Below are 21,151 nucleotides of genomic sequence, written 5' to 3' on the forward strand. Positions count from 1 at the left end.
TAGCATCTAGCTCTAGCGCCGAATAGACAAGTGCTATAGTAAGAGCTGTTCATCCTCTCAGTTAATTAGGATTTCTGCTGCTTCATTTTGGGGCAAGGGACAGGATGTTGGAGGCTTGATTGCCTTTTATTTCCCAGCCTAATGACTCGACTGCCTCTGCCGCTTTATTAACGGGAGATCTTGCAGATTTACAGCTCCGCGGCAAACATAAATTTCAATAATTACAAGAAAACTGTTAGAGGATACACTGATACACACACACGCTTAACCCCCCCACCACAGTCACCACTCTGACACACCTTCTTCTCGAGCTGTAATTTCCATAGCTGTGCCCTTTTCATGATTGCATATTATAAACACGTTAAAACATACACTTGATTTGACTCAGTCACACTTAGCACTTCAAACACTTTACAACCAATCCCTGGCCCTGAAGGCCACAGCAAATACTGTGAATGTCACATTTACATTCAACACTCAAACCTCTGCAGTTGTGTTGTCACAAAACAGCACAAATGAGGGTCATTTTTTTTATTTGAGGGACCGCAGTCAGAATCAAAATGAAAATTCCCACATTAGAATTAAGACGGAAACATTTTGAAAATATAATGGTTTAGAAGAGCAAGTCATCTTAATAGCTTTTATCTTTAGACACTGGCATCATGCCTAGAATTTTATCAGCTGACAAAGACCATGTGTGAGACACCACTGAATGCTGCTCTCAGTACCCGCAACAAAAAGAAAACAGAAATCATACTTTAAAAAGGCATTGAGCAGAACAGAGAACCACACTGCATTTGAATAAAATCAATAATTGTGTTGACTTGCAGTGTATTGCCTTCCTGTCTTCTCATCTTGCTTGCTAATGTTTCTTTCATGAGCCAACCCACTGCTGGTGACATTACAGCTACAGCACTCCCACAAGTCCCCAATGGATCGGTGAAAATGGTTGGCGTAAAACACAATTAGTACGGTCCATATGGCTGCTAGTGGAGGAGGAGCAGAGAGTTCCCATGTGGTCCCTATAGAGCCCTGTTCTTTTGTTACCTTAAAGATCAAACTGTTGTCATAATAATGGGGCCGTACCAATCATGCCGCTTGGGTTTCAGGAATCAGCTACTTCAACAGATACTTGCGACACGAAATGACTTTTGGCAAATAAATTGACCAACCTTAGCTGATAGCCTAATCAATAGCTCCTTCATCATGATTAATGGCTCATATTGGATAATGGGAAAATTTAATGTGAGGGGAGCGTTACTTCCTTATTTCAGCACTCAGTCATATCGATTGGTTAGAACCCCTCTTTTTGACCAATGGAATGTGCTGATAAGAGAGCGATATGGTGGACCTCTGTAAGCTGAGCAAAGAGAAAATGATTTACTGTGCTGTAGGCGCGTCTCATTCACTGATAGCTCTGTATGCCCAGCCTGACAAGCATTTTCTTGCCTGAGAAATGCAGACACCTTTTACTGAGTAGAAGCGAACAACAACAGCTTGAGGCAACAGATTTATTACAAATTGATCTATTAGATAGCACTGCTGTGCTCCGCTGTTTTCTCTCTCCCCCTTTCTCTCTCTCTCTCTCTCTCTCTCTCTCTCTCTCTCTCTATCGCTCTCTTTCTTTCTCTCTCTCTCTCTCTCTCTCTCTGACAGCCTTCCCCTGATGGTAGCTAGAGTGCATCAGAGTGGAAGTGCTACAGTGGCAAATCTAAACCCAATCCTCAGAACTCATTTTCTCTGTGCTGGCTGCTGGAACTGGGGTACAGAGACAAGATGTCCATCCTTAAACCTATTCGATCCAGCAATAAGTCCCAGCACCTAAACTGGGGGCTCAGCCAGCTCAATAGGTGTGCCTAACCTGCAAGGGTGAGCAAGGACACACTATACCAGAGGCACGTCATCAACAGCAGAGTGGAAAGTGCTACAATGTCACTAAGGTCATTTCCTTATGGGTGCATGAACTCTGAGCTCAACACTGGCTTATACACGGTCTCCATTAAAACATCAGTCACAGGACAGGCCAGTGTGGCTCGGCAAAACAAACGCTGCCTCGTGTGCACAGTCACAGCATTAAGGTTTTGTCACAGGGATCAAAGAGCACAAACAGAAACTTGTAAAAAGAGGATTTATACCGCACAAAGTGTTGAAAATCAATGTCCTATAATGCCAATACAGTACGGAGAAAGCACGACATCCCCTTTATTAATGACAAAGGCATTTGGCTTTACTGAACAAAGGGCACCTGACATGAACACGTAATCCAACGAACAATACAAGAACACAACTGTACTATTTAGACTTGTTCATCAAGGGGTCTCCTTAATAATTAAACCGGATTTAGCCTTTTGGCTTTGCTGTTGGCTGAAATATAATTTTGTCCAGAATGTAATACAATTGAACTTCATAAGAAGCAGGTCTCTCTCCTTCATTTTTACCAGCTAATGAGTGTGAGCTCAGTTTTCATTGCTCCATATAACAGGTCATATGTGTCCAAGGATTACTTCAATTACACATACAGGCGCAGATCATGGCATGCTTTCTATTGCTTCAGCTTCACCAAACAAGAGTGTGGGGTTCGTTGGCTTTTTTTGTATTCAGTTTAGAATACACGCACACACATATATATATATTTGGACTGAAAAAACACTGCTGTCAATGGTAACAAAAAGTGCTGATCGAAAACTAAACAACCTCCAATGTGGACCCTTCCTTTAATCACCTCCATTTTTCATCTGCACTACAGGAGGAAAAGAGCACACACAGAGAAGGGCTTTTGGCTACTGGATGGAGAAAATGTGTGTGTTGTTGAAATGGGAATCATCTAAAGATGTGGAAATATTCGAGGGAGTGTATATGTCTATACAAATGTCTTCAGGCTGGCAGCTGCAGGGGGTGCACAGTAAAACACTGGTATGCATTGTTTGTGTTTCTGCACCACTAACACCATGCCGTGTCATTACATGAGGCAATCTCTTACCTAATCAGCACTGACACGCACGCACGCACACACACACACACATACACGGCGCAAAGCACTCCTCCTCATTGCCCCCACCCCCACCCCCCACCTTCTCTCCCTCTCCTCAGGGGCAAGCCAGCTGATCCTACACCATTTCATTTTCTTCCTTTACTGAGATGGCAAATGGCTGACTGTTTTTTAACATCTTCATTTCATGCTTTTTGGCAGCATAATTGAATAAGTGCTCGTACTAACCGTTTGCTGTTGAAAAGCAGCATGAATTGGATCTGGATTCTGTGATATTTTTCCTAATAGATCGTATGATGAATACGTAACACATATGAAAAGTCACGATCATGTCATACCACAGTTTACCATGTGCTGTTGCTCCAGCTATTATGATTGGTATGCAATACTTTATCTCAAATTACAGTACTACATGTCAAAATCCCTAAAGTTCATAAATCACACAGGATATTTAAATCCAGTGAGCTGGAACACTAAAGGGGACGAATGAAGAAAAGGCTTTTTTTTGCTGTTTGCTGCTTTTTAGATGGTAAATACAAAAAAATGAAGACCCAAGTATTTGCTTGCATCGACGATTTATTTTGAATTTTCATGTGAAAGATTCAAAAGTCATCCATCAATACATTAGTATTTTCTGCTTATTCTCAAGCAAATAAATTAAAAACAAGCGTGCTCTCGACTACCCGAGCAAGAGACACGCAGGAAAAATGATACAATAAAAATATTTGTGCTGATGATAAAAGATCGGATCACATTATGGATATTGTTTTACTTCAAAAGTTGACACTCATTAAAGCTTGCCGTTCCTTACCATCTATAATAAGACACCACTCTCGTGCAGACCATGATAAAAAGCAGTTTTTCAGCAACAGCTGGACAGCCAAATAGGTTAAAATGGGAGCAATTGAAGTACGTCGATACACCACCTCCTAATCTGTTCCCTCTTCCCAACTGAAGAGAATTTAATGCTATCAACATCCAGGAACAATACAGAAAAGAAGCATGTCTTGAAGAGACTGCAGTTTAATAAAGATGGTGTGGGAGTTGGATTACTTATTAAAATCTGTCATCATATGATAAGTCCATGTTCTTTCATTTCAGCAAATGTACAAAATCTATCTATCCAAATGACTGGAGGTTTCCTGTACATTTTTTTCCGTATGGGAAGACTAACGGATGCTCAGACTCGGAGGAATGACATCAAAACTGACACACACTCACAGCAGGCGACAAGCTTTTCAACATTTTGAAAAGTGGGCAAAATGTGGCCTGAATGAATTAATGCCAAGTCAAGCCAATAAAATACACCCTATTATTTACAGGACAAAATGAGACAGACTTCACCAGGCTGTGCTCACAAAAGCAGATTTGATCACACCATGTACATCAAATCCCACCAGCAGTATGTAGCAAGACAGCTCACAATTGTTAACACGGATAGCATTTGCCGATACTATCTTCTTGGCACAATTGTTGAACTGCAGAGCTAGGCCTGAATCAAACAAAGATGAGATATGATGCAGCATGCTTGGATCTCTCCTTATGAGAGGTGAAGGGAGGCTGTCAAAGAACAAAACACACATCCAGTATCTTGCCTCCACTGTTTTCTGGGATAGGCTAAGAAAAAAAGGGTGGGAGGGAGCTTGCTTCATTTCTGCCAGTGTGCCCTGTGCGTGTCAGTCCAATATCTTAAAACAACACATGCAAGGTTTTGCTACAGCCAATTACCCAGCTCTTGGCAGAGGAACTGAAAAACACCTTCAGAGAACAATAAAGAGAGCTTGGCATGTTGTGCGTGCTGTCAGTAAGTGCTGACAGATGAATATGCAGCACTTGAATGGCCCATCAAGAGGGCGAACATTGCTCCTTTGTTTGTCGCATTAATTTTTCCACATAACAGCTAGATATGCAAGTAAAATGTTATGGAAAAACTATGAAGGCAAATGCAACATCATTTGATCTGATCTGTAATTCTGTCTATTGTGTAATCTCTGTAGAAATGATGAAGTTATCAATTAAGATATAATGATACAGCAACACGGCGGTGTGTCTGATGATGCTTATAGGCAGACGTTTCACCATTTAGTGATCTCTCTCAGAGCCAACATTATTTCATTGTGTAAGAAAGCCCTGAGCAGACTGTTCAGTAAATCAGCCAATAACCTTTCTTCAAGATATCCGACCCTTGCTTAAAGTAGAATGTCTCTTTGAATGCGGGTTTTCCACACCAATGACATGTTATAGCATCATCTCACACTGCAACATACAATGCCTCGGTGCACACCCTGAAGTAGACTGAGACTCGTGAACATTTTACAAGGCAATCAGCTTTTATCAAAATTCATGATGAGGGAAAGATCTGAGGATGGCATCTAGGTGAAAAACAGCAAGAAGCCATTTGAGCACAGCATGTAAACATTGAATTCCTGAGCATGTGTATTTGCAAATCATCCAACAAAGACATGCCAGAATGTGGCGAGAGGGGATTTTCCTCTATCTTCTGTCCTTCCTCTTGCTGCATATTACTCAAAGGAAGCTGCCCTTACTCAAACACACATTAGTCTTTAAAAGAAAATAGCACAGCTATTAAATTTCTCTCATGATTACTCTGCTGTAACCACAGGCAGCCAGCTAGATTAACATTCGATGGACGGGGTGTGTCACTGGATATGTGATTCAAAGTCATTTTAACTACTGCTTCCATGGAGATAAAATTGAAACACTATAAAACACTCCGACCTCCTCTCACCCCTGAACTAACCAGATAATGTGTAGGATGGGTTATTATTTCTTTTTTTATAATGAAGACAAATCATCAGCATGGCATAGCGAAACATTACACTGGATGATACTGGATTAAAAAGTACAAAAAAAAGGCCACGTGAAGGACTCGTGAATAGCAAGATAAATAATACTAAACAAATGTTAGGGCCAGTATAACAGTGTTTGGTTGACTATGATAAAATTAACCTCTTGGCTAAAAGACATTCGAGGCTCAGGAGTAAAGTGCTTTTCAGTTGTAGCTGTGCCTCAATAACAATCAATGTAAAACCTGTTATGGTGGATCTCTGTAACCAACAGGAAGGTTTATACTTCAAGCTGATCAACCGCTCAGCAGGTCGCAGTCACAAAATTATCTCATGTCCCCTAATAAAGATGAAATGTGAGGCTCTAATAGGGCTCATCAAGGTGTATCATACGGCACTTTACTTCTATGATTTCAGAGGAACGATTGCATTTAAGGAATTTATCCATTCGAGCATTACTGCTGTGGATCCTCCATAAAGTCTCTCTGAGCATGTGGATATATGCATGCTTACATAAATCTCATAGAACCTTCAATTTAAAGTCATAAATCACTGGGCTGTGCAGCCTGTGAAATTCAAGGGCCATGTGACGGCCAGTAAAATAGTAAAAATGAACTGCTCACATTTAAAGGCAGTCTGTAATTGTATTCTTCTTCACTTTGGTAACATTTTGTTAAATTCAAAGAAAATCCCAGGCCTCCAGATTACTCTTATCTATCACAAATGAATATTATGAGTATAGATTATCATTCATGTTCTTACTGGTGAGGATATTTCCACTATTCCACTATGATGTAGTTTTGGACTCTCCTACCCGTCAGTCTCATTGCTATGGTGAGAAAGACATCCATCCCCACCGACTGTACTGAATTCAGTTCATCCGTTAGATCCTTCAGCAAGCCCCAAACTAAGAACTTTCAAAAGCTGATCTGCAAAGGATGCACCCATGCAAGTTTGTCCGTACCTTACAGAATTACAGCAACTTATCAACACAACTAAATGGACCCCAAATCAAACACATAGCATACAGACAGATGACTGAATAAATGAATGAATAGTAATGCAGCACAAACCCCTTTGGGTATAGTTTTAAACTAATAAAAGCACAATAAATTGGCACACAGGATCATGAGACTGGTGTTGATTTGACTGAGGGAATAAAATTCATCAACTGCCCAGTTGATGGCTTGTATGATACATTTTTGAGATAAGAATAAATAATTGAAAACAGATTTTAGATGGAGACTTTAAAAAGATCTTGCATTAATAAAGCAATGCAAAGGTACTCAGAGGGTGACTCTCTTGAATAAATAACTGTATTAAAGAACACTTTTTCACCACACAACATATTGTTTCATCATTTCATCTCAGCCTTGCACAAACAATATGTTGACGGAGTGAAATATATTGTTTTGAACTCCTTGTTCAAAGCCACGGTTGTATGTTGCGGCATACATAATTTCTATTCGAGTGGCCAACCTGCCACATTGTGCAGAGTCTTTTAATGTGGGACTACACAAGTCCACAAACGCTGTAACAGGTTGAAAGGGCACAGCACAATATATTTTAATCATATCAGTATGGCAGCTATTTGTTGGAGAGCTGAAACAAAATTGCTTTCCATCTTACGTGTGCTGTGTATTTTTTTTTGTCTTGCATTCACATAGGATGGTGGGTAGCAGTGGCAGGTGAAATTCAGGCTAAAGTTCGTGTTGGCTCTTGTATAAAGCTGTTGTAAAAAAAAATGGTGACACAATATAGAATTGTCACGTGTTGTCACTTTTCAATAAAACAAGTTGCACCCTATAAAAGGGCTCTAAAAATATATGGGTTCCTAAAAACCCACATTTGGATAACAGTGTTTGACTCAAAGAGAAAATGTGTCAGTACGTTACAGAATTCATACCTTGTCCTGCTTGGAACTTGCATAACCTTTTCCTTTTCCTTACATAGTTTTGAACGGCATCTTTTTTTAAAAAAAAAAAAAAAAAAGAATTTGGGGGGGCCTTTGGGTACTGCCTCCCGTTAAACAGCAGCTTTGAGACATTTTTTCAGTTTTTGTTTGCAAAATAAAACTGACAGTCACAACAAAGTGGAGGAGTGGGCGGGGCTTACATGTGCTGCACTAGTGTGCTCATTGGAGCAGAGCTTATGAAGGAGAACTGAAGGGAGGGGAGTTTTAAGCTGTCTAAAATATTAACAACCTTTCTTCGGGGCGACTAACTAAAGCCCTGACATCACTGCCATTTATGTCACGGACACAATTACCGACTTTGTAAATTCAACATTGATTTAGATTATGCTGTATTTTGAAGTCAAACCATTCAAGTGAGCCCTCTAGTACAGTTGCAAAAGTTTGGTTGCAGAATTTCGTAACTTTGTGCTACATCGCATAATAAAGTCACCACAATGATAACCAGCAACTTTTAACGCACTACTTTTGTAGCCGCGATCACTGTGACACTATTGCTCAAATGTTTGAACTACCCCGACTGCCAGAGCAGAGAAGTAATTATGGCAATTCTGCCAGTACTATTTGTTGAAAATGTCTCCTGTAATATTACAAGACCCACGTAATTGTTTTGAACCATACATTTGTGCACCATTCTACACTGTGGGGTCTATTTAAACCTAGCCCCGAGGGAGCTCGAAAATGAACGAAAAGGCGAATAATAATTTAACTTGGTCTTGAACACAAAGACAGCAAGATAGCGTTGGTAGCTAACGTTTACATGAGCTAATGACAATAGGTTGAATGGGCTCAGGCTAATCCCCGGAACACACACACACTACAATTGATAGTTCGAATTGACAAACTCTCTGCGGAGGCGTTGAGCAGCTCCGTGCATCTTAATTTTAAAACAAGTGAAATACAAGAAGGGTCATCCTAAATTAGCTGTATCGGCTCTTTGGGAACCGGTGTCAATGAGCTGTTTGTATCCAGACATTACACTGTTCCTGCCTGGCATTTCCAATCAGTGCTAGTGTCTGCCGCTAGCCGCTAACATTACTTCGTGGTAACCTGCAACAGCGAGGGGCAAACAAGTCTATCAGCTAACCAGCTAGCTGATGCTAACAGGCAAATTAGCCAAATAGCTAACAAGCACTGGTTGACGTTAACAGTCCAGCGTTTACAAACAATCCTCTCATATGTCATCTCTTCCACGTTTGCCAAAATGTTTGTCAAAATAAAAGAAGACGGCTGATTGAATCTCACAGCACTTACCTTACAGAGCGTGATCTACAACATCTGTGATTTGTTTGAGGAGAGACTGCAACAACAAACAATAGCAGCAGCAGCAGGGGCAATTAGCCAACGTTAGTTAGCCAAGTGTCGCCACTACAGAGAGTAGCACAACAGCTGCAGTGCCACCTGTATGTCTGCTCTTATGGAGCTAACGTATAGCGGAACGGACCACGATGGATATAAGGCTGTCATAAATGATGGGCTTGAAAATAAACAGGGAGTAATCGTTGCCGGGATGCTCAGACTAGTGTGTGTAAGAGGCACTCAGCATGACAGCATCCTTCTTCATGTTGGGGTGAGAACAGTTGGGGGTTCTCAAAGTTCAGCCGGTAAAATATCGTCACCCACTGGCCGAAACTGGAAACATCCAAAGAGGAGGAGGAGGGAGGAAGAGAGAGAGAAAGAGCGAAAGAGAGAGGAAGAGACGGCGTGTTAGCGGCACTTACTCTGGGCTAAAATAGAATTGCCCTTGGGGGATTTCAGAGAACTACACCGTTGAGTGTGCGGATATTAAGACAGAGCTGTAGAGAGTTGTGAGAAAACAATGCGACAAGATTTAACAGCTTGGAATAGAGCAGTTCTCTCTGCGCATGCGCCGCGTGTCTGCCCATTCGATTGCATCTGCTCTCTCACAGCGCCGTTCAATCAAACGGACAGAAGCAGGTTCGACCCAAAACACGGATGGATTTATAATAAACAAACATCGTAGTCATAATCAAATAGGGGGAAACATGTTTATTCTTTTACCTGTTTCCCACCTGTTACTACTGCAACGCACGTTCATCGTCGGTATCTGTACGTTTTGCATTCCTCATTGAATAAAAGTACAAGCACTTGGAAACATGTAACCAACTGAGAGTAAAACAACAGAAGTATTCCAGCAAAACAATATAAATAATAATCATTTTGGATTTTAAACGGAAAAGAAGTCAACACACATGCACAAATAATGGCGTTGACGATCATGTCATGTGCCCTTCTACCCCTTCTCATTTGTACTGCAAATTGATCGTAAGCGCTCTATAAACATATTTGTTACGATCATTACATTGTGTATCTTATCATAGATACATGAGAGACTATTTAAGCTTCTTGTGATGTGCAGACATTGTTAGATAACAGAATTAGAAGGTCAGCGGCACTGTACTGTCAGTGAATCACGTTGATTCACACACTTGATGTCATCGTTTTCACACGTCGGGCGGTTTTAAACGGGAAAATAAAGGCAATACAATTGATAAACCATGCTATGGAACAATAATTATCTATCTGAAAAGCATACGAAGCTTTAAAATAAATGCAATGGAGTAGAGAGTACAAAATTCCTCTTTTCAATACGCTGGCGAGGATGTATATTCTACTGCTATTACTCATATGAAGTACCAACACCTTAAAATTCCACTTACAAACAATTGAGTACATGTGCATTATCAACTTGGATTCAGCAATCACTATTGGAATCTTTACGATCACTTAGAGTATTCATAATCTCTCTTGGATGAAAAAGACATGCTATCAGTATGTGGTTGTTGGATTCTACTATGCTGCCTTAATGAGCGAAAAGACATCGACCTAGAAACATGCACTGCAGAAATGTGACCACTGGGTGGCGCAACTGTCAAAGACAAGATATCCTGCATAATGCTTAATGAACCCATATCTCAACTCGTATCTCATTTATTCATGGAGAAGTTGCCTTTTTGATTAGTTTGTACAATTATTTGAAAGTTGTCCCTCCGTTTTATTTCAGCTATCGGCTTCTGATGTCATGTTGATATTTTGTTTCAAAGTGGAAGATAACTGGTTCTGTCTTTGCACAAGTGATTTGTAATGTATCTCCTTAGTAACAGCTGAACAAGAGAGGGCAGGTTCCTGCAGGGCTTCAAGTGAATTGGGATACACAGACCGATGTGGTGGCGAGCCCCCACATTGTCAATCCACCAGTGAAAAGACCTTCATTTATATTGGCAAGCCTCTGTGCCAAGAGCTTGCATGGAGCGCCTGGATTCTTTTACCCAGGGGGACAGAAATGGCATCCTGCAGCCCTGGACTCGTATTTCGGCCTCCCGGAGGTATTCAGATTACATCTACTCTTTACACGGACGGGAGCTGAAGAGACAGCTCATAACTGGCTATGTTCACTTGTTAGGACAGGCAGCTGAAATTGTGAATTATTTTTGTTGAACAAACTTGCAATGAGCTAATAGTAACATTTGACTGGAGATTCAAAAATCAATTTGATTTTCTTTTCAGTCAAATGATAACACTGAATGGGTTTGAGGACATATGACATCATAGAAAAAAAATCACAAGTCCCAACATTCAATAATAATCACAAAATTCTGATGAGACGTCATGTAAAAAAAAAAGTCAACTATTTCAAACTATATTGTTTATTATAGTTCTGCCGACGCTTACAGCAACACAATACCTTGTGAGATGCGACACATTGCACATACAGTACTTTCACTTCTGCCTGAAGCAGAGTAGTACTACAGTTACAGTAGCTCAAATACTCTCTAGGAGGCCAAGGATCACTACAACTCACAAGAAGCTAAACAGAAGTCTTTCACACAGTTACACAGAAATCAACATCAGGGACAGACACTATTCAGAAGCTAAAGCATAGTTTGAAGATGAGCTGAACTGTGGCTGTAAGTGGAAGATGCAATGTAGCTTCTCCACACTGCAGACCGAAGACTTGGACCTTGTATTTCTGTGACGTTCTCTCCATCTTCTCTCTAGGCATTGCAGGTGACCTAGCACGGCATTTTTGTGTTGGGATTACTGATGAGCAATGAACACACAGAGGCCCATGGAGGATGCCCAGCTCAGATAGGATGCCGGAAATTCTGGCCGGCAAAACGGGCCTTGGCTCCAAGCTCTTCTTCAATCCTAGGACAGTGACAGTTTGTCTTGACTTAGCAGCTGATAACGCCAAAGAACTTTTTTATAATACTGTGCGCTATACGATAAATGCAGATACCTGTGAGCTGTAACTACATTACCACCTCTTTATCAAGAAATAAAAAAAGACAAGTGCATTTTAAGACTGAACTAACCTGAGCAGTTGGTTGTACTTGGCCAGGCGCTCAGATCGGCAAGGTGCACCTGTCTTGATCTGAAAAGCAGGTAAAGTAAAACAAAACTAAAAACTTTAGCAGCATTGGGGCGCTAGTCAGTTATCTGCTTCAAACCTAACATGCCGTCAAGCCTAATGAAACCAGGTTGATTAATCATGAAATATTGCTCTGTATGAATTTTGACAAGATGTACCTGTCCAGTGCAAAGGCCGACAACAAGGTCAGCAATGAAGGTGTCCTCAGTCTCACCAGAGCGATGGCTGACCATCACACCCCAGCCACTATTCTGGGCCATGTTGCATCTAAAAGAAGGGATACGTTTAGGTCTTGTTAGCCTGGTATCTCCTTGTTTACCACTGTAGATATCAGGAATCTCAAATGTCTAATATCATGTTGCAGAAACTCACGCCTGCAGGGACTCCGTGACTGAGCCAATCTGATTGACTTTGAGCAGGAGGCAGTTACATGACTTTTCAGCCACTCCCTTGGCAATGCGTTTGGGATTGGTGACAGTGAGGTCATCACCCACCACCTGGATGTTAGTACTGGCAGTAAATTTGGACCATGCTTCCCAGTCATCCTGGTCAAAGGGGTCCTCAATAGAGACAACTGTAAGGAAGTAATGGAGGAGTCAGTCATGTTACAGCTGTCAACATAAATCAAGAAGCCAAATCAGGATGGATGGATAACAATACAATGTGTGTTAGTATTCAAAGTCAGTGGAAACAGTAAGGAGCTACTAAAATAGCAACAGTCTAATTTGGGGATGACAGTCTGTCTGAAAATATCCTTTTGAAAATCACAATCTGATTCAGATTTGTGAAATTCTATAGAACCCTACCGTCTGCAGCCTTGCAACACTGACATCAGCTCTATGTGTGTACAGTATGAAATGTGATCCCCACTGAGAAAATCGTCTGAAAGAGCATAAGACCTAAACGAACAAATGACAATGGTGTTTCCCACTGACTGATGAATCTCACAATGGGATGATCACTGACAGGAATAAAATGGTAACTTTAGAAGTACTTTTAGAGAATTAAGAAACATTAACACTGATTAATATCAATCTACAATAACAATCAGTCAAAGATGCCTGAAAAATTAAAGGATTTCTTCACTGGTTCTTGTTGTCACAGACACAATAGGATTACAATGGACTCTCATTGTTCATTGTACAGTAAAACATTGACAACTGAATCCAGACTGCAGCTCATTGAGTTATTGTTGTTCTTTCTAAATCCTTTAAAAGTTCAACTTGGGGTAAAGCAAGCAAGTGAAATAAAAGAAGAGTCGTATTGTGTTGAATACACACCGGGATAATCATTGACAAAGCTCCTGTAGAGGTCAGCCAACTTGTCAGAAGAGATGTAGCGGCTTGGGTCATCAGGAGACTTGAAGTCCAGGTCGTACTTGCCCCCCTTGTAGAACTCAGAGGCAGCCACATCCATGCCAATGACAATCTTGTCAGTGTAACCAGCCTTGCCGATGGCATTCTTCAGCAGCTCCAGAGCTGAGAAAAGAAAACAATACAGTAAGCATTTTAAAACAAAGTCGCTGCCGTTAATAAAGAAAAAAAAAAAATCACCAATTTATACTTCGTTCCACTGGGGTTTTGTCAAACAAGGACACAAATCAGTGGGTAGCAGCAACTAGGCTTAGTGCAAAGTCTAAACCTCAATCTCAATTTAGAAACCATTTGCCAGCCCAAGAGTGCCATGATAAGGGAGGTACTTCCACGAGAGGCCCAAGAATGTAACACTTCCAAAAGATTAGTGAGGAGAAATTGCAACAACAGTCAATGATTACCCTTTAACTACTCCAAAAATAAATCACTTATCTTACCAGACCTCAGTTTTTCTAACTTTCCCTTTACCTTCTTTGTTCTCCAGGATGTTGGGCGCAAAGCCTCCCTCATCTCCGACATTGGTGGCATCCTTGCCATACTTCTCCTTGATGACATTCTTCAGGTTGTGGTAGACTTCTGCCCCAATGCGCATAGCTTCTTTGAAGGTACTGGCTCCAACAGGGAGGATCATGAACTCCTGCATGGCCAACTTATTGCCTGCATGGGAACCACCGTTGATGACGTTGAAAGCCTGAGGGGAAATCAGAGATCAACTTTCAACTTAATGGAATCAGGAGTTACAGCGTGATACTTTAAATGGAATATGTTGTTGCTTTTGATATATTAGTTAGGTTATAGCTCGACTATGCTCACAGGAACGGGGAGGATGACTTCAGGATTGCCAGCCAGGTCAGCAATGTGGCGGTAGAGGGGCACGCCCTTCTCTGCTGCACCAGCCTTGCACACAGCCAGGGAGACTCCCAGGATGGCATTAGCACCAAACTTAGCTGAGGCAGAATAGATACATATTTAATCATGAGTTTTAAACTCCCTTATGTGGCATTCCATCTAATTAAATTGAAGAATATATACAATTTTGCTAATTTAAGCAGTCAGGCTACTTTAATCAATAAAGTAGCATCTTACACTTGTTCTCTGTGCCATCCATGTCAAGCATCAGTTTGTCGATTTTCTCCTGATCCAGAACACTCACATCCTGGATTTGATAGAACACACGTTATTAACACTTCATTTGAAGGGAAAGTAGATTTGATTCTGTCTAGTTAGTGAATAAACACCACAATGTTATTAGAATAATCACAGCATTGCACAAAACTTACAAATTCAAGAGTCTATAGGTAAAATGGATATTAATTTTTTAGTGTGAAAATACAGTGAAATACAAAAAAACATTCTTTTAAATTACACCTCAGCACTTTTGTTCTGCATTTGTTTTATTCTTTTAAAACTATAAAGTCAGTCAGTTTGATACAAGATCAAATATTACTCCTGTTGTATATTAATAATTTTGAAGTTTGTTTACAAGACCTCAAAAGCCTGGCTCATAAACTTGTGACGGCATTCAGTGGCTGATAGGTGATTTTGTCTCATGCATACAGTATTGTTGGTCAACAATAAACAGTCCTACCTTGCTAACCAGTGCAGGTGCAATAGTTTTATTGATATGATCAACAGCTTTAGAGACACCTGCAAGGGACAAGCAGACCATGACTGACCCAGGCAGAAGACATGCATGCAGGGCAGAGGAGACAGATGACCACAGAACACAGATTTTTCATTATGGGGCTCTATTCCTTTTTTGTATGATCTGTGAACACCTGTTAGTTCCTCCTCATATTAGTTTTTAAGGCAAACCCATTCCTCATGCTGCTTTGCAGTGCTAGATGTAAGTTATTCCATTATTGCACACTTTATTTACCTGGTTACACAATGCAGGGGCCAAGAATTCATTTATATATTTAACTGCTCTTTTGACTCCTGATAGGAGATAAGACAGATGGGGGAGTTGGTACACCACAAGTACAGAGAGATGATGAGAACAGAACAGTGTACAGTGATTTTGAAAAGTCAAGAGAACTGAAAAGGGTAACAACCAATCGGTTTAAAGAGACAATCAATTAAATAGCTCACCTTTGCCCATGTAGCGTGTTTTGTCACCGTCACGGAGCTCAAGAGCCTCATAGATGCCAGTGGAAGCACCACTGGGCACTGCAGCTCTGAAGAGGCCTGAGAGGCAGACAACATTTTTGTCATTTTTCTTAAAGTGCGGTATCATGCTCACAGAAAAAGATGATGAAGATGCGAGAAAGAAATGGCAAACACATTCTGGCTTCAAATTACATAAAGTAATAATACAGCATGAAATTTGCAAATGAACAACTCTTTCATTGAATTCATACTTTTAAAAAGTATGTGTTGCTGTGAGGAAAGGCCTTTCAGTCAGCAAAGTCCTCTACTGAGGTGTTATGTCTATTATTTTATCACAGTCAGAAAAAATGCAGAAGTTGTACTAGCTGTGCAGCAGAGGCTGTGATGTAACAGGGGGAGACAGAGTACCACTGGAGCATGTGCTATGCATCTGAGAAAACCTCTAAACCCCTGCCCAATAGAGAAATAGTTAGGGATGAAGGAAAAAAAAAGCTTTTCAGTTCCTCAAGTGGCCCGGCAATAATGGTGTGAGTCTGAGGGGATTTAGGGTTTAAGGATAGGAGGGCACAGCTGCTGTCTGTTCCAAGAGTTTAAAAATTATAAGTCTCTGGATGTTCCCTTAACTAAGGAGCCACAGGGTAACAATCCACAAAGCAAAACAGAAATGTAGCACACCAACAGCATTAGGGCATTGGGGAATTAGGGAAAGGGAATTTTCAAAATGCAACCGTGTTTACTGAGAGTCGATAATAGTAATGAACCAGCTATAAGCACAGGATATATGATTAAAAAGGGATTGTAAAAGTCTAGTTTAAAATCAAGAGAAAGACTGCAATCACAATAACAAGATGCATGGGAGGTCCTCCTGTATGGCCCTAACCAAGAGTAAAGCTGGTTATGTAACACAAAAAACCACTCAATATGACAGCCAAGCTCTGTGCTGAACACTCATCTACTCTAATGATTCCAAAACATGCCTGACTGGCTTAAGGGGGATTCTTATCAAAAAGGAAGAAAAGTACAATTTACAGTAAATGCAAGTACTTAGCAACCATCCCAAACTAATGAGACAACAGGGCAGAGAAATAAAGCAATCCATTTCCAGCCCATGTATTCAAGGCCTCAAACCTAGTTCACTCACTTCCATGTCAATGGTCATTGAGGTTGCTTCATTAAAATTCTCAGGGCATTTCATCAGGTTGAGTTAGTCCTTTGTTTTAGGCCACACAGCAGTGTACCCACCAGGAGATTTCAGTCAAGCTATTAAGTAATTTAATAAATTGATCTAAGCCATAGTGGTGTGTGAAATTGAATTTTATCCCCTCTATTTTCATGATGTAATATAAAATACAAAAAGGTAAGAATCCGTGATCCTCTAGAGGTACTCTCTAATAGACTCACAGTGAAAGGGTGTGCTATGTCACAAAATCATTTTCACTAATTGACCATCTTCTTCTCTTCTTGATCTTGAGCAACAACGCTGGACCAGTAATTGTTCACAATTTTAGCAGTTTTCTCAGTGAGATAATTGCAACATCATACAGTTGGATTCCAATATATTAGAGACATTTGTCTATCAGTAATAGGTTACTGTGTTATTAACAGTTTATCAATTTGAACACTTAAGATTCCGCATGTTTACTGTCATATGTACAGTCTAGAAATGCGTTTCCCTGTACAATGAAATTCTTACTTTGCCGTCCACAGTGCACCCGGTGCACTGATAAATTGCTGGAGTCAAAAGGTCTGAACCGAAGCATTGGTTTAACAACACAGTCCTGATTTTAAGACTATGGTGATATTAACTTTCTTATGTGGGGAATATTTTTTTTACTTTGTAAAAGATAAACTATTTTAAGATGTACTTTTAGTGATCAGGAAATTGAAGTAATTGACTTGATACTGGAATTTTAAAAATGGATTATTTGTAAAATGGCCAGGCAAATCTCTTCAACAACAACAATATCAGATAATTTTCTCATCATGAATATGTCAAGTGTTTTTTATACTCTACCTTTCTTGGTGTACAAATCAACCTCCACAGTGGGGTTACCACGTGAGTCAAAAATCTCACGAGCGTGGATCTTCAGGATAGACATGGTTCTGGATCTGGGGACGAAGCAGCAGAGATGAGCTGTCAGTAAAATGCGGATCCGCAGTCAGATGCTGGTTGCACTGCCTCAATATTTACTGGTTTTGACCTTAGTGCCAGACAGTGAGTTGGCAAAATTTTGAAACTCTTAATGACATGCCAACTCTGGATAAAATCAAAATTTATAGATGGAGTCTGGAGGCTGAACAGTATATCAACAATATATATTACATCTACAAACTACCGGCGCCAACTGAGATGGATTGGTCGGGAAAGTAGAAGTACAAGTCACAGTGGGGTGTGGCTTATGCAGCAAAAACTCCCTGCAGGTTCATGGAGTTTACACAACATCTAAAAAATCAGCATTGCACCATGTTGGAAAATGGGATTGCTACAGTTAAATATTTAAGCAACAACTTGATAACAATTGTGAAGCACAATGATAGGAAACAATATGTCAGTTGCATGTTCGCCTCCCCCCTTCCTGTTATCAGTTATATGTATAAAGGGTCTCAAATATAGTCTAATCTCACGAAGCCATTGATAGATTCCAAACTCACGGCCAGACAATCAGGCCATGGTTTGCATTGATTTATATTTGTTTTGTCTAACTCAACCTGAATTCATGCACTAGCACTCTCATGTGCCCACTCAAAACGCATGACTGAGCTTTGAAAGCAGTCTCCAAATCTATCACAGAGTGACTATTACATGGGCAACAGAACCAAGGGGAAACACTTCATACTGGGTGGAAAAACACTGTGGAAAATGGCTTGTGGCAACACTGACAGCAAATGTTTTAGCTCTCTACAAATCAATTCAAGTCATGCAGGGCTATTGCCAAATATCTGTGGTGCTTGATTTTGGTAACTATTAACCTGGGAAAGCTGGAATTTAAAATCTTGTCATGGGGTTTCTATGCATATTCTTTTTTTCTTTTACTTTATTAATCCCTTGCAGGGATAGTCTCTGCATCAGGGATGACCCATGAGCAGTCACTTAGCAGAGCCCAGGGAGCTGTCAGTGTGTTGCTCAACAGCACTTCAACAGGCTAGGGGGAGCATGAACATTCAGTTCCAAGACAAAACGCCTTTCCTATTTCACTGAGAAATTGTCAATCTCATACTGTGATGCTGCTACCAGCATCACTACAAGACATTTCAAACCATACTGCATTACTTTCATTTGATATTCAATGACTTCAATGACTTAAAAGGTCAGTGCAAGAAGGCAGCACAAAATGGCACCTTCAGATAATTAAATAATTATGTAAAGATGCTTGATATCTTTTATGCATCATTTTAGAAAATCTAACCAGAGATTGCGCTGGAATCTGCCAGCAAGATAAACACATGATATTTTCAAATATGAGACACTTCAAACTAGGTCGAGAGAATGAAAAATCTAACATCTGAGTGACTTTAGGAAATGGAAAGTAAATGATAAAACTGTTTTTTAAGGGTAAAGGGTCTAAGTGCAACGGAAAAAGAGACTCCTAGGCAGTAATTTTCCTGTCGCTGGTAGACACACCCCCACATCTGCTGTGAGCAACTGGTCCTGATCTGCAGTGACTTGGGCCACAGCAGCCCGCCGCGGTCCCTCACATCCGCCCGGACGTGGATCAGACGGGGACTTTATGCTAGTCCTCCGCGGACTCCAGGGACAGCGGGAAGTTTGCAATTTGACCCCCGGTTGTCACACACATTGCAGTTCAAAAAAGGAGGTTCGTCTCACCAGCTGACGGCCTCGTTTAAAAATAGAAAGAGGGGGGTGCGTTCAAATGAATTACGCTTTTCTAACAGCCACGGAACACAAAATGGGGGGGAAAACAGAAGTTAGCAGAAGACGTAGGCGACCGACGAGAACACGGTCCTCGAGGCGGAAGAACATCACGTACCAAGACCGTGGAAAACTACTCAACGCGGAAAACGTGAAAAGACGACGTCTTGAATACGGCCATTTTCGTCGTCATAGACAATGCGACTATTGTTTAAAAAAAGCGAGAGGAATATACAGACATTGAAATTACCTTTCCGACGTGTGCAAGGAAGGTGTTGTCCCTCGTTCGGACAGGCAGAGAAGGCGGTCGTGACGTTTCGGCCTCGATGATAACTGGAAGCAAACGTGACGGATGAAGCGACGGGGCCACGCCATTGGCTGAGACCACAGTCACATGATCTTCGACTGCGAGGATGGATGCACGTTCGCCACCGAGAAGATGAATGACTTTCCAAACACAAGAGATGAGGAAAGGGATGTTAGAGCGACTAAACGTTAGATTCTTTACATTTTGGTCTAATTGGACCAGCTTAGCGTTAATCGGTGGAAATGTAGTTTTACGATTCAACGTGGCGTGGAGTCGGAAAGATGACGCAGAATGAGTACGTGCAGGGAAGCAGGCAGTGCCTGCTCGATGGTCACATGTCTGCCGTAGTCACGTTTTCTGCCGCTCGTCGCCGGTTAAATGTAATTATTGTAATTCTCTATCTATCTACCCAACTAGAAAACACTTCACTTTCAGGATTTTTGGAACAGCTTTTCAAAATATACATTTATGTAGAATTATTGGAGAAACAAGCGCGTTTTGTATTCTTAACCCTGAGACCATGACTAGTTTATTTTGAGTGAGATTAATGCCGGTGTGATGATTAGATGTGAGTAAACAGTGGAGTTTTCTACATTTTTGACGACTCATCGTTGCATGAGGTGGTTTTTGTGCAGACGTCTGGTGCAGGGCCTGGAGATGAGAGTGCTGCTGCAATGACCTTGACGCAACTGGACTGCGCCATCTGCCGGACGGTACTCGGTGTTACATGTCACTTCAGAGGTCGACATCTCAATGCATCGAAGGCAAAAAAAAAATATCCCAAGTTGGATAGAAAATGCAGCAACTCCTTTATTAGGAAATGTTTTACAGAAAATGTATTCCCTGGACGTCAAAACAAAAATAATATTTTAAATAAATTTGATAAGGAATCGATTGCCACGCTGCAAACTATGTATCTGACTACCCAGACCCCCAAAGGCAAAAGAGACCCACTTCAAAATTATGAATGACATCTACCCATCTAAGGAATTATTGAGGTTACACTTTGATATTGACAATAATATTTGTACCTTTTGTTGAGACAACTTTGAAACCACTGACCGTATATTTTTCTCATGCGAAAAAGTACAGGGCTCTTGGGCTAAAACTCAAAAATGGGTTAAAGACAATTTTCCATCGTCACTAGTTTACTTCTTAAGAGATGACATAACATTTGGTTTACTTTTAAGCAACAAAAGAGATGTGTCAATGTTATTTTATGCCTGGCCAAGTTCTTCATTGACAAAAACAGAATGCAAAAGTGTTACCCCAATTTCACGTTCTTCATAAACGATTTTGAATTCTATAAAAAATCCTTAAAACTTATGGA

At 40.7% G+C, this 21,151-nt stretch overlaps 1 protein-coding gene across 2 annotated transcripts; it reads right to left on the minus strand.

Moving 5' to 3' along the window:
- Positions 1-11,420: 11,420 nt before the first annotated feature.
- eno1a (enolase 1a, (alpha)) lies at positions 11,421-19,898 on the minus strand. 2 transcript variants are annotated; one of them, XM_086141944.1, is made up of 12 exons: positions 19,765-19,898; positions 17,658-17,752; positions 15,626-15,721; positions 15,123-15,181; positions 14,621-14,690; positions 14,348-14,481; positions 14,003-14,225; positions 13,442-13,639; positions 12,534-12,735; positions 12,320-12,428; positions 12,106-12,164; positions 11,421-11,938 (listed from the first exon to the last, which is right to left on the minus strand). In XM_086141944.1, the coding sequence occupies exons 1-12, from the start codon at positions 19,887-19,889 to the stop codon at positions 11,875-11,877; spliced, it is 1,434 nt and encodes a 477-aa protein (XP_085998070.1). In that variant the 5' UTR covers positions 19,890-19,898; the 3' UTR covers positions 11,421-11,874. The 2 variants fall into 2 exon arrangements, with proteins under 2 accessions (XP_085998070.1, XP_085998071.1); XM_086141945.1 differs by lacking the exon at positions 15,123-15,181 and adding an exon at positions 15,414-15,472.
- Positions 19,899-21,151: the final 1,253 nt, after the last annotated feature.

This window comes from Fistularia commersonii, chromosome 34, assembly GCF_037954325.1.
Source record: "Fistularia commersonii isolate RoL2024-O1a breed Wild chromosome 34, RoL_Fcom_v1.0, whole genome shotgun sequence".
Classification (NCBI taxonomy): domain Eukaryota; kingdom Metazoa; phylum Chordata; class Actinopteri; order Syngnathiformes; family Fistulariidae; genus Fistularia; species Fistularia commersonii.

Bases quoted from the DNA above. Each gene is read 5' to 3' on its own strand.
- eno1a (XM_086141944.1), bottom strand. From the start codon at position 19,889: ATGGCGTGGCCCCGTCGCTTCATCCGTCACGTTTGCTTCCAGTTATCA. The intron at 14,482-14,620 runs GTAAGATGCTAC...ATTCTGCCTCAG, and splicing joins GGATGGCACAGAGAACAAGT to CTAAGTTTGGTGCTAATGCC. The intron at 13,640-14,002 runs GTAAAGGGAAAG...TTCTTTTCTCAG, and splicing joins CATCCTGGAGAACAAAGAAG to CTCTGGAGCTGCTGAAGAAT.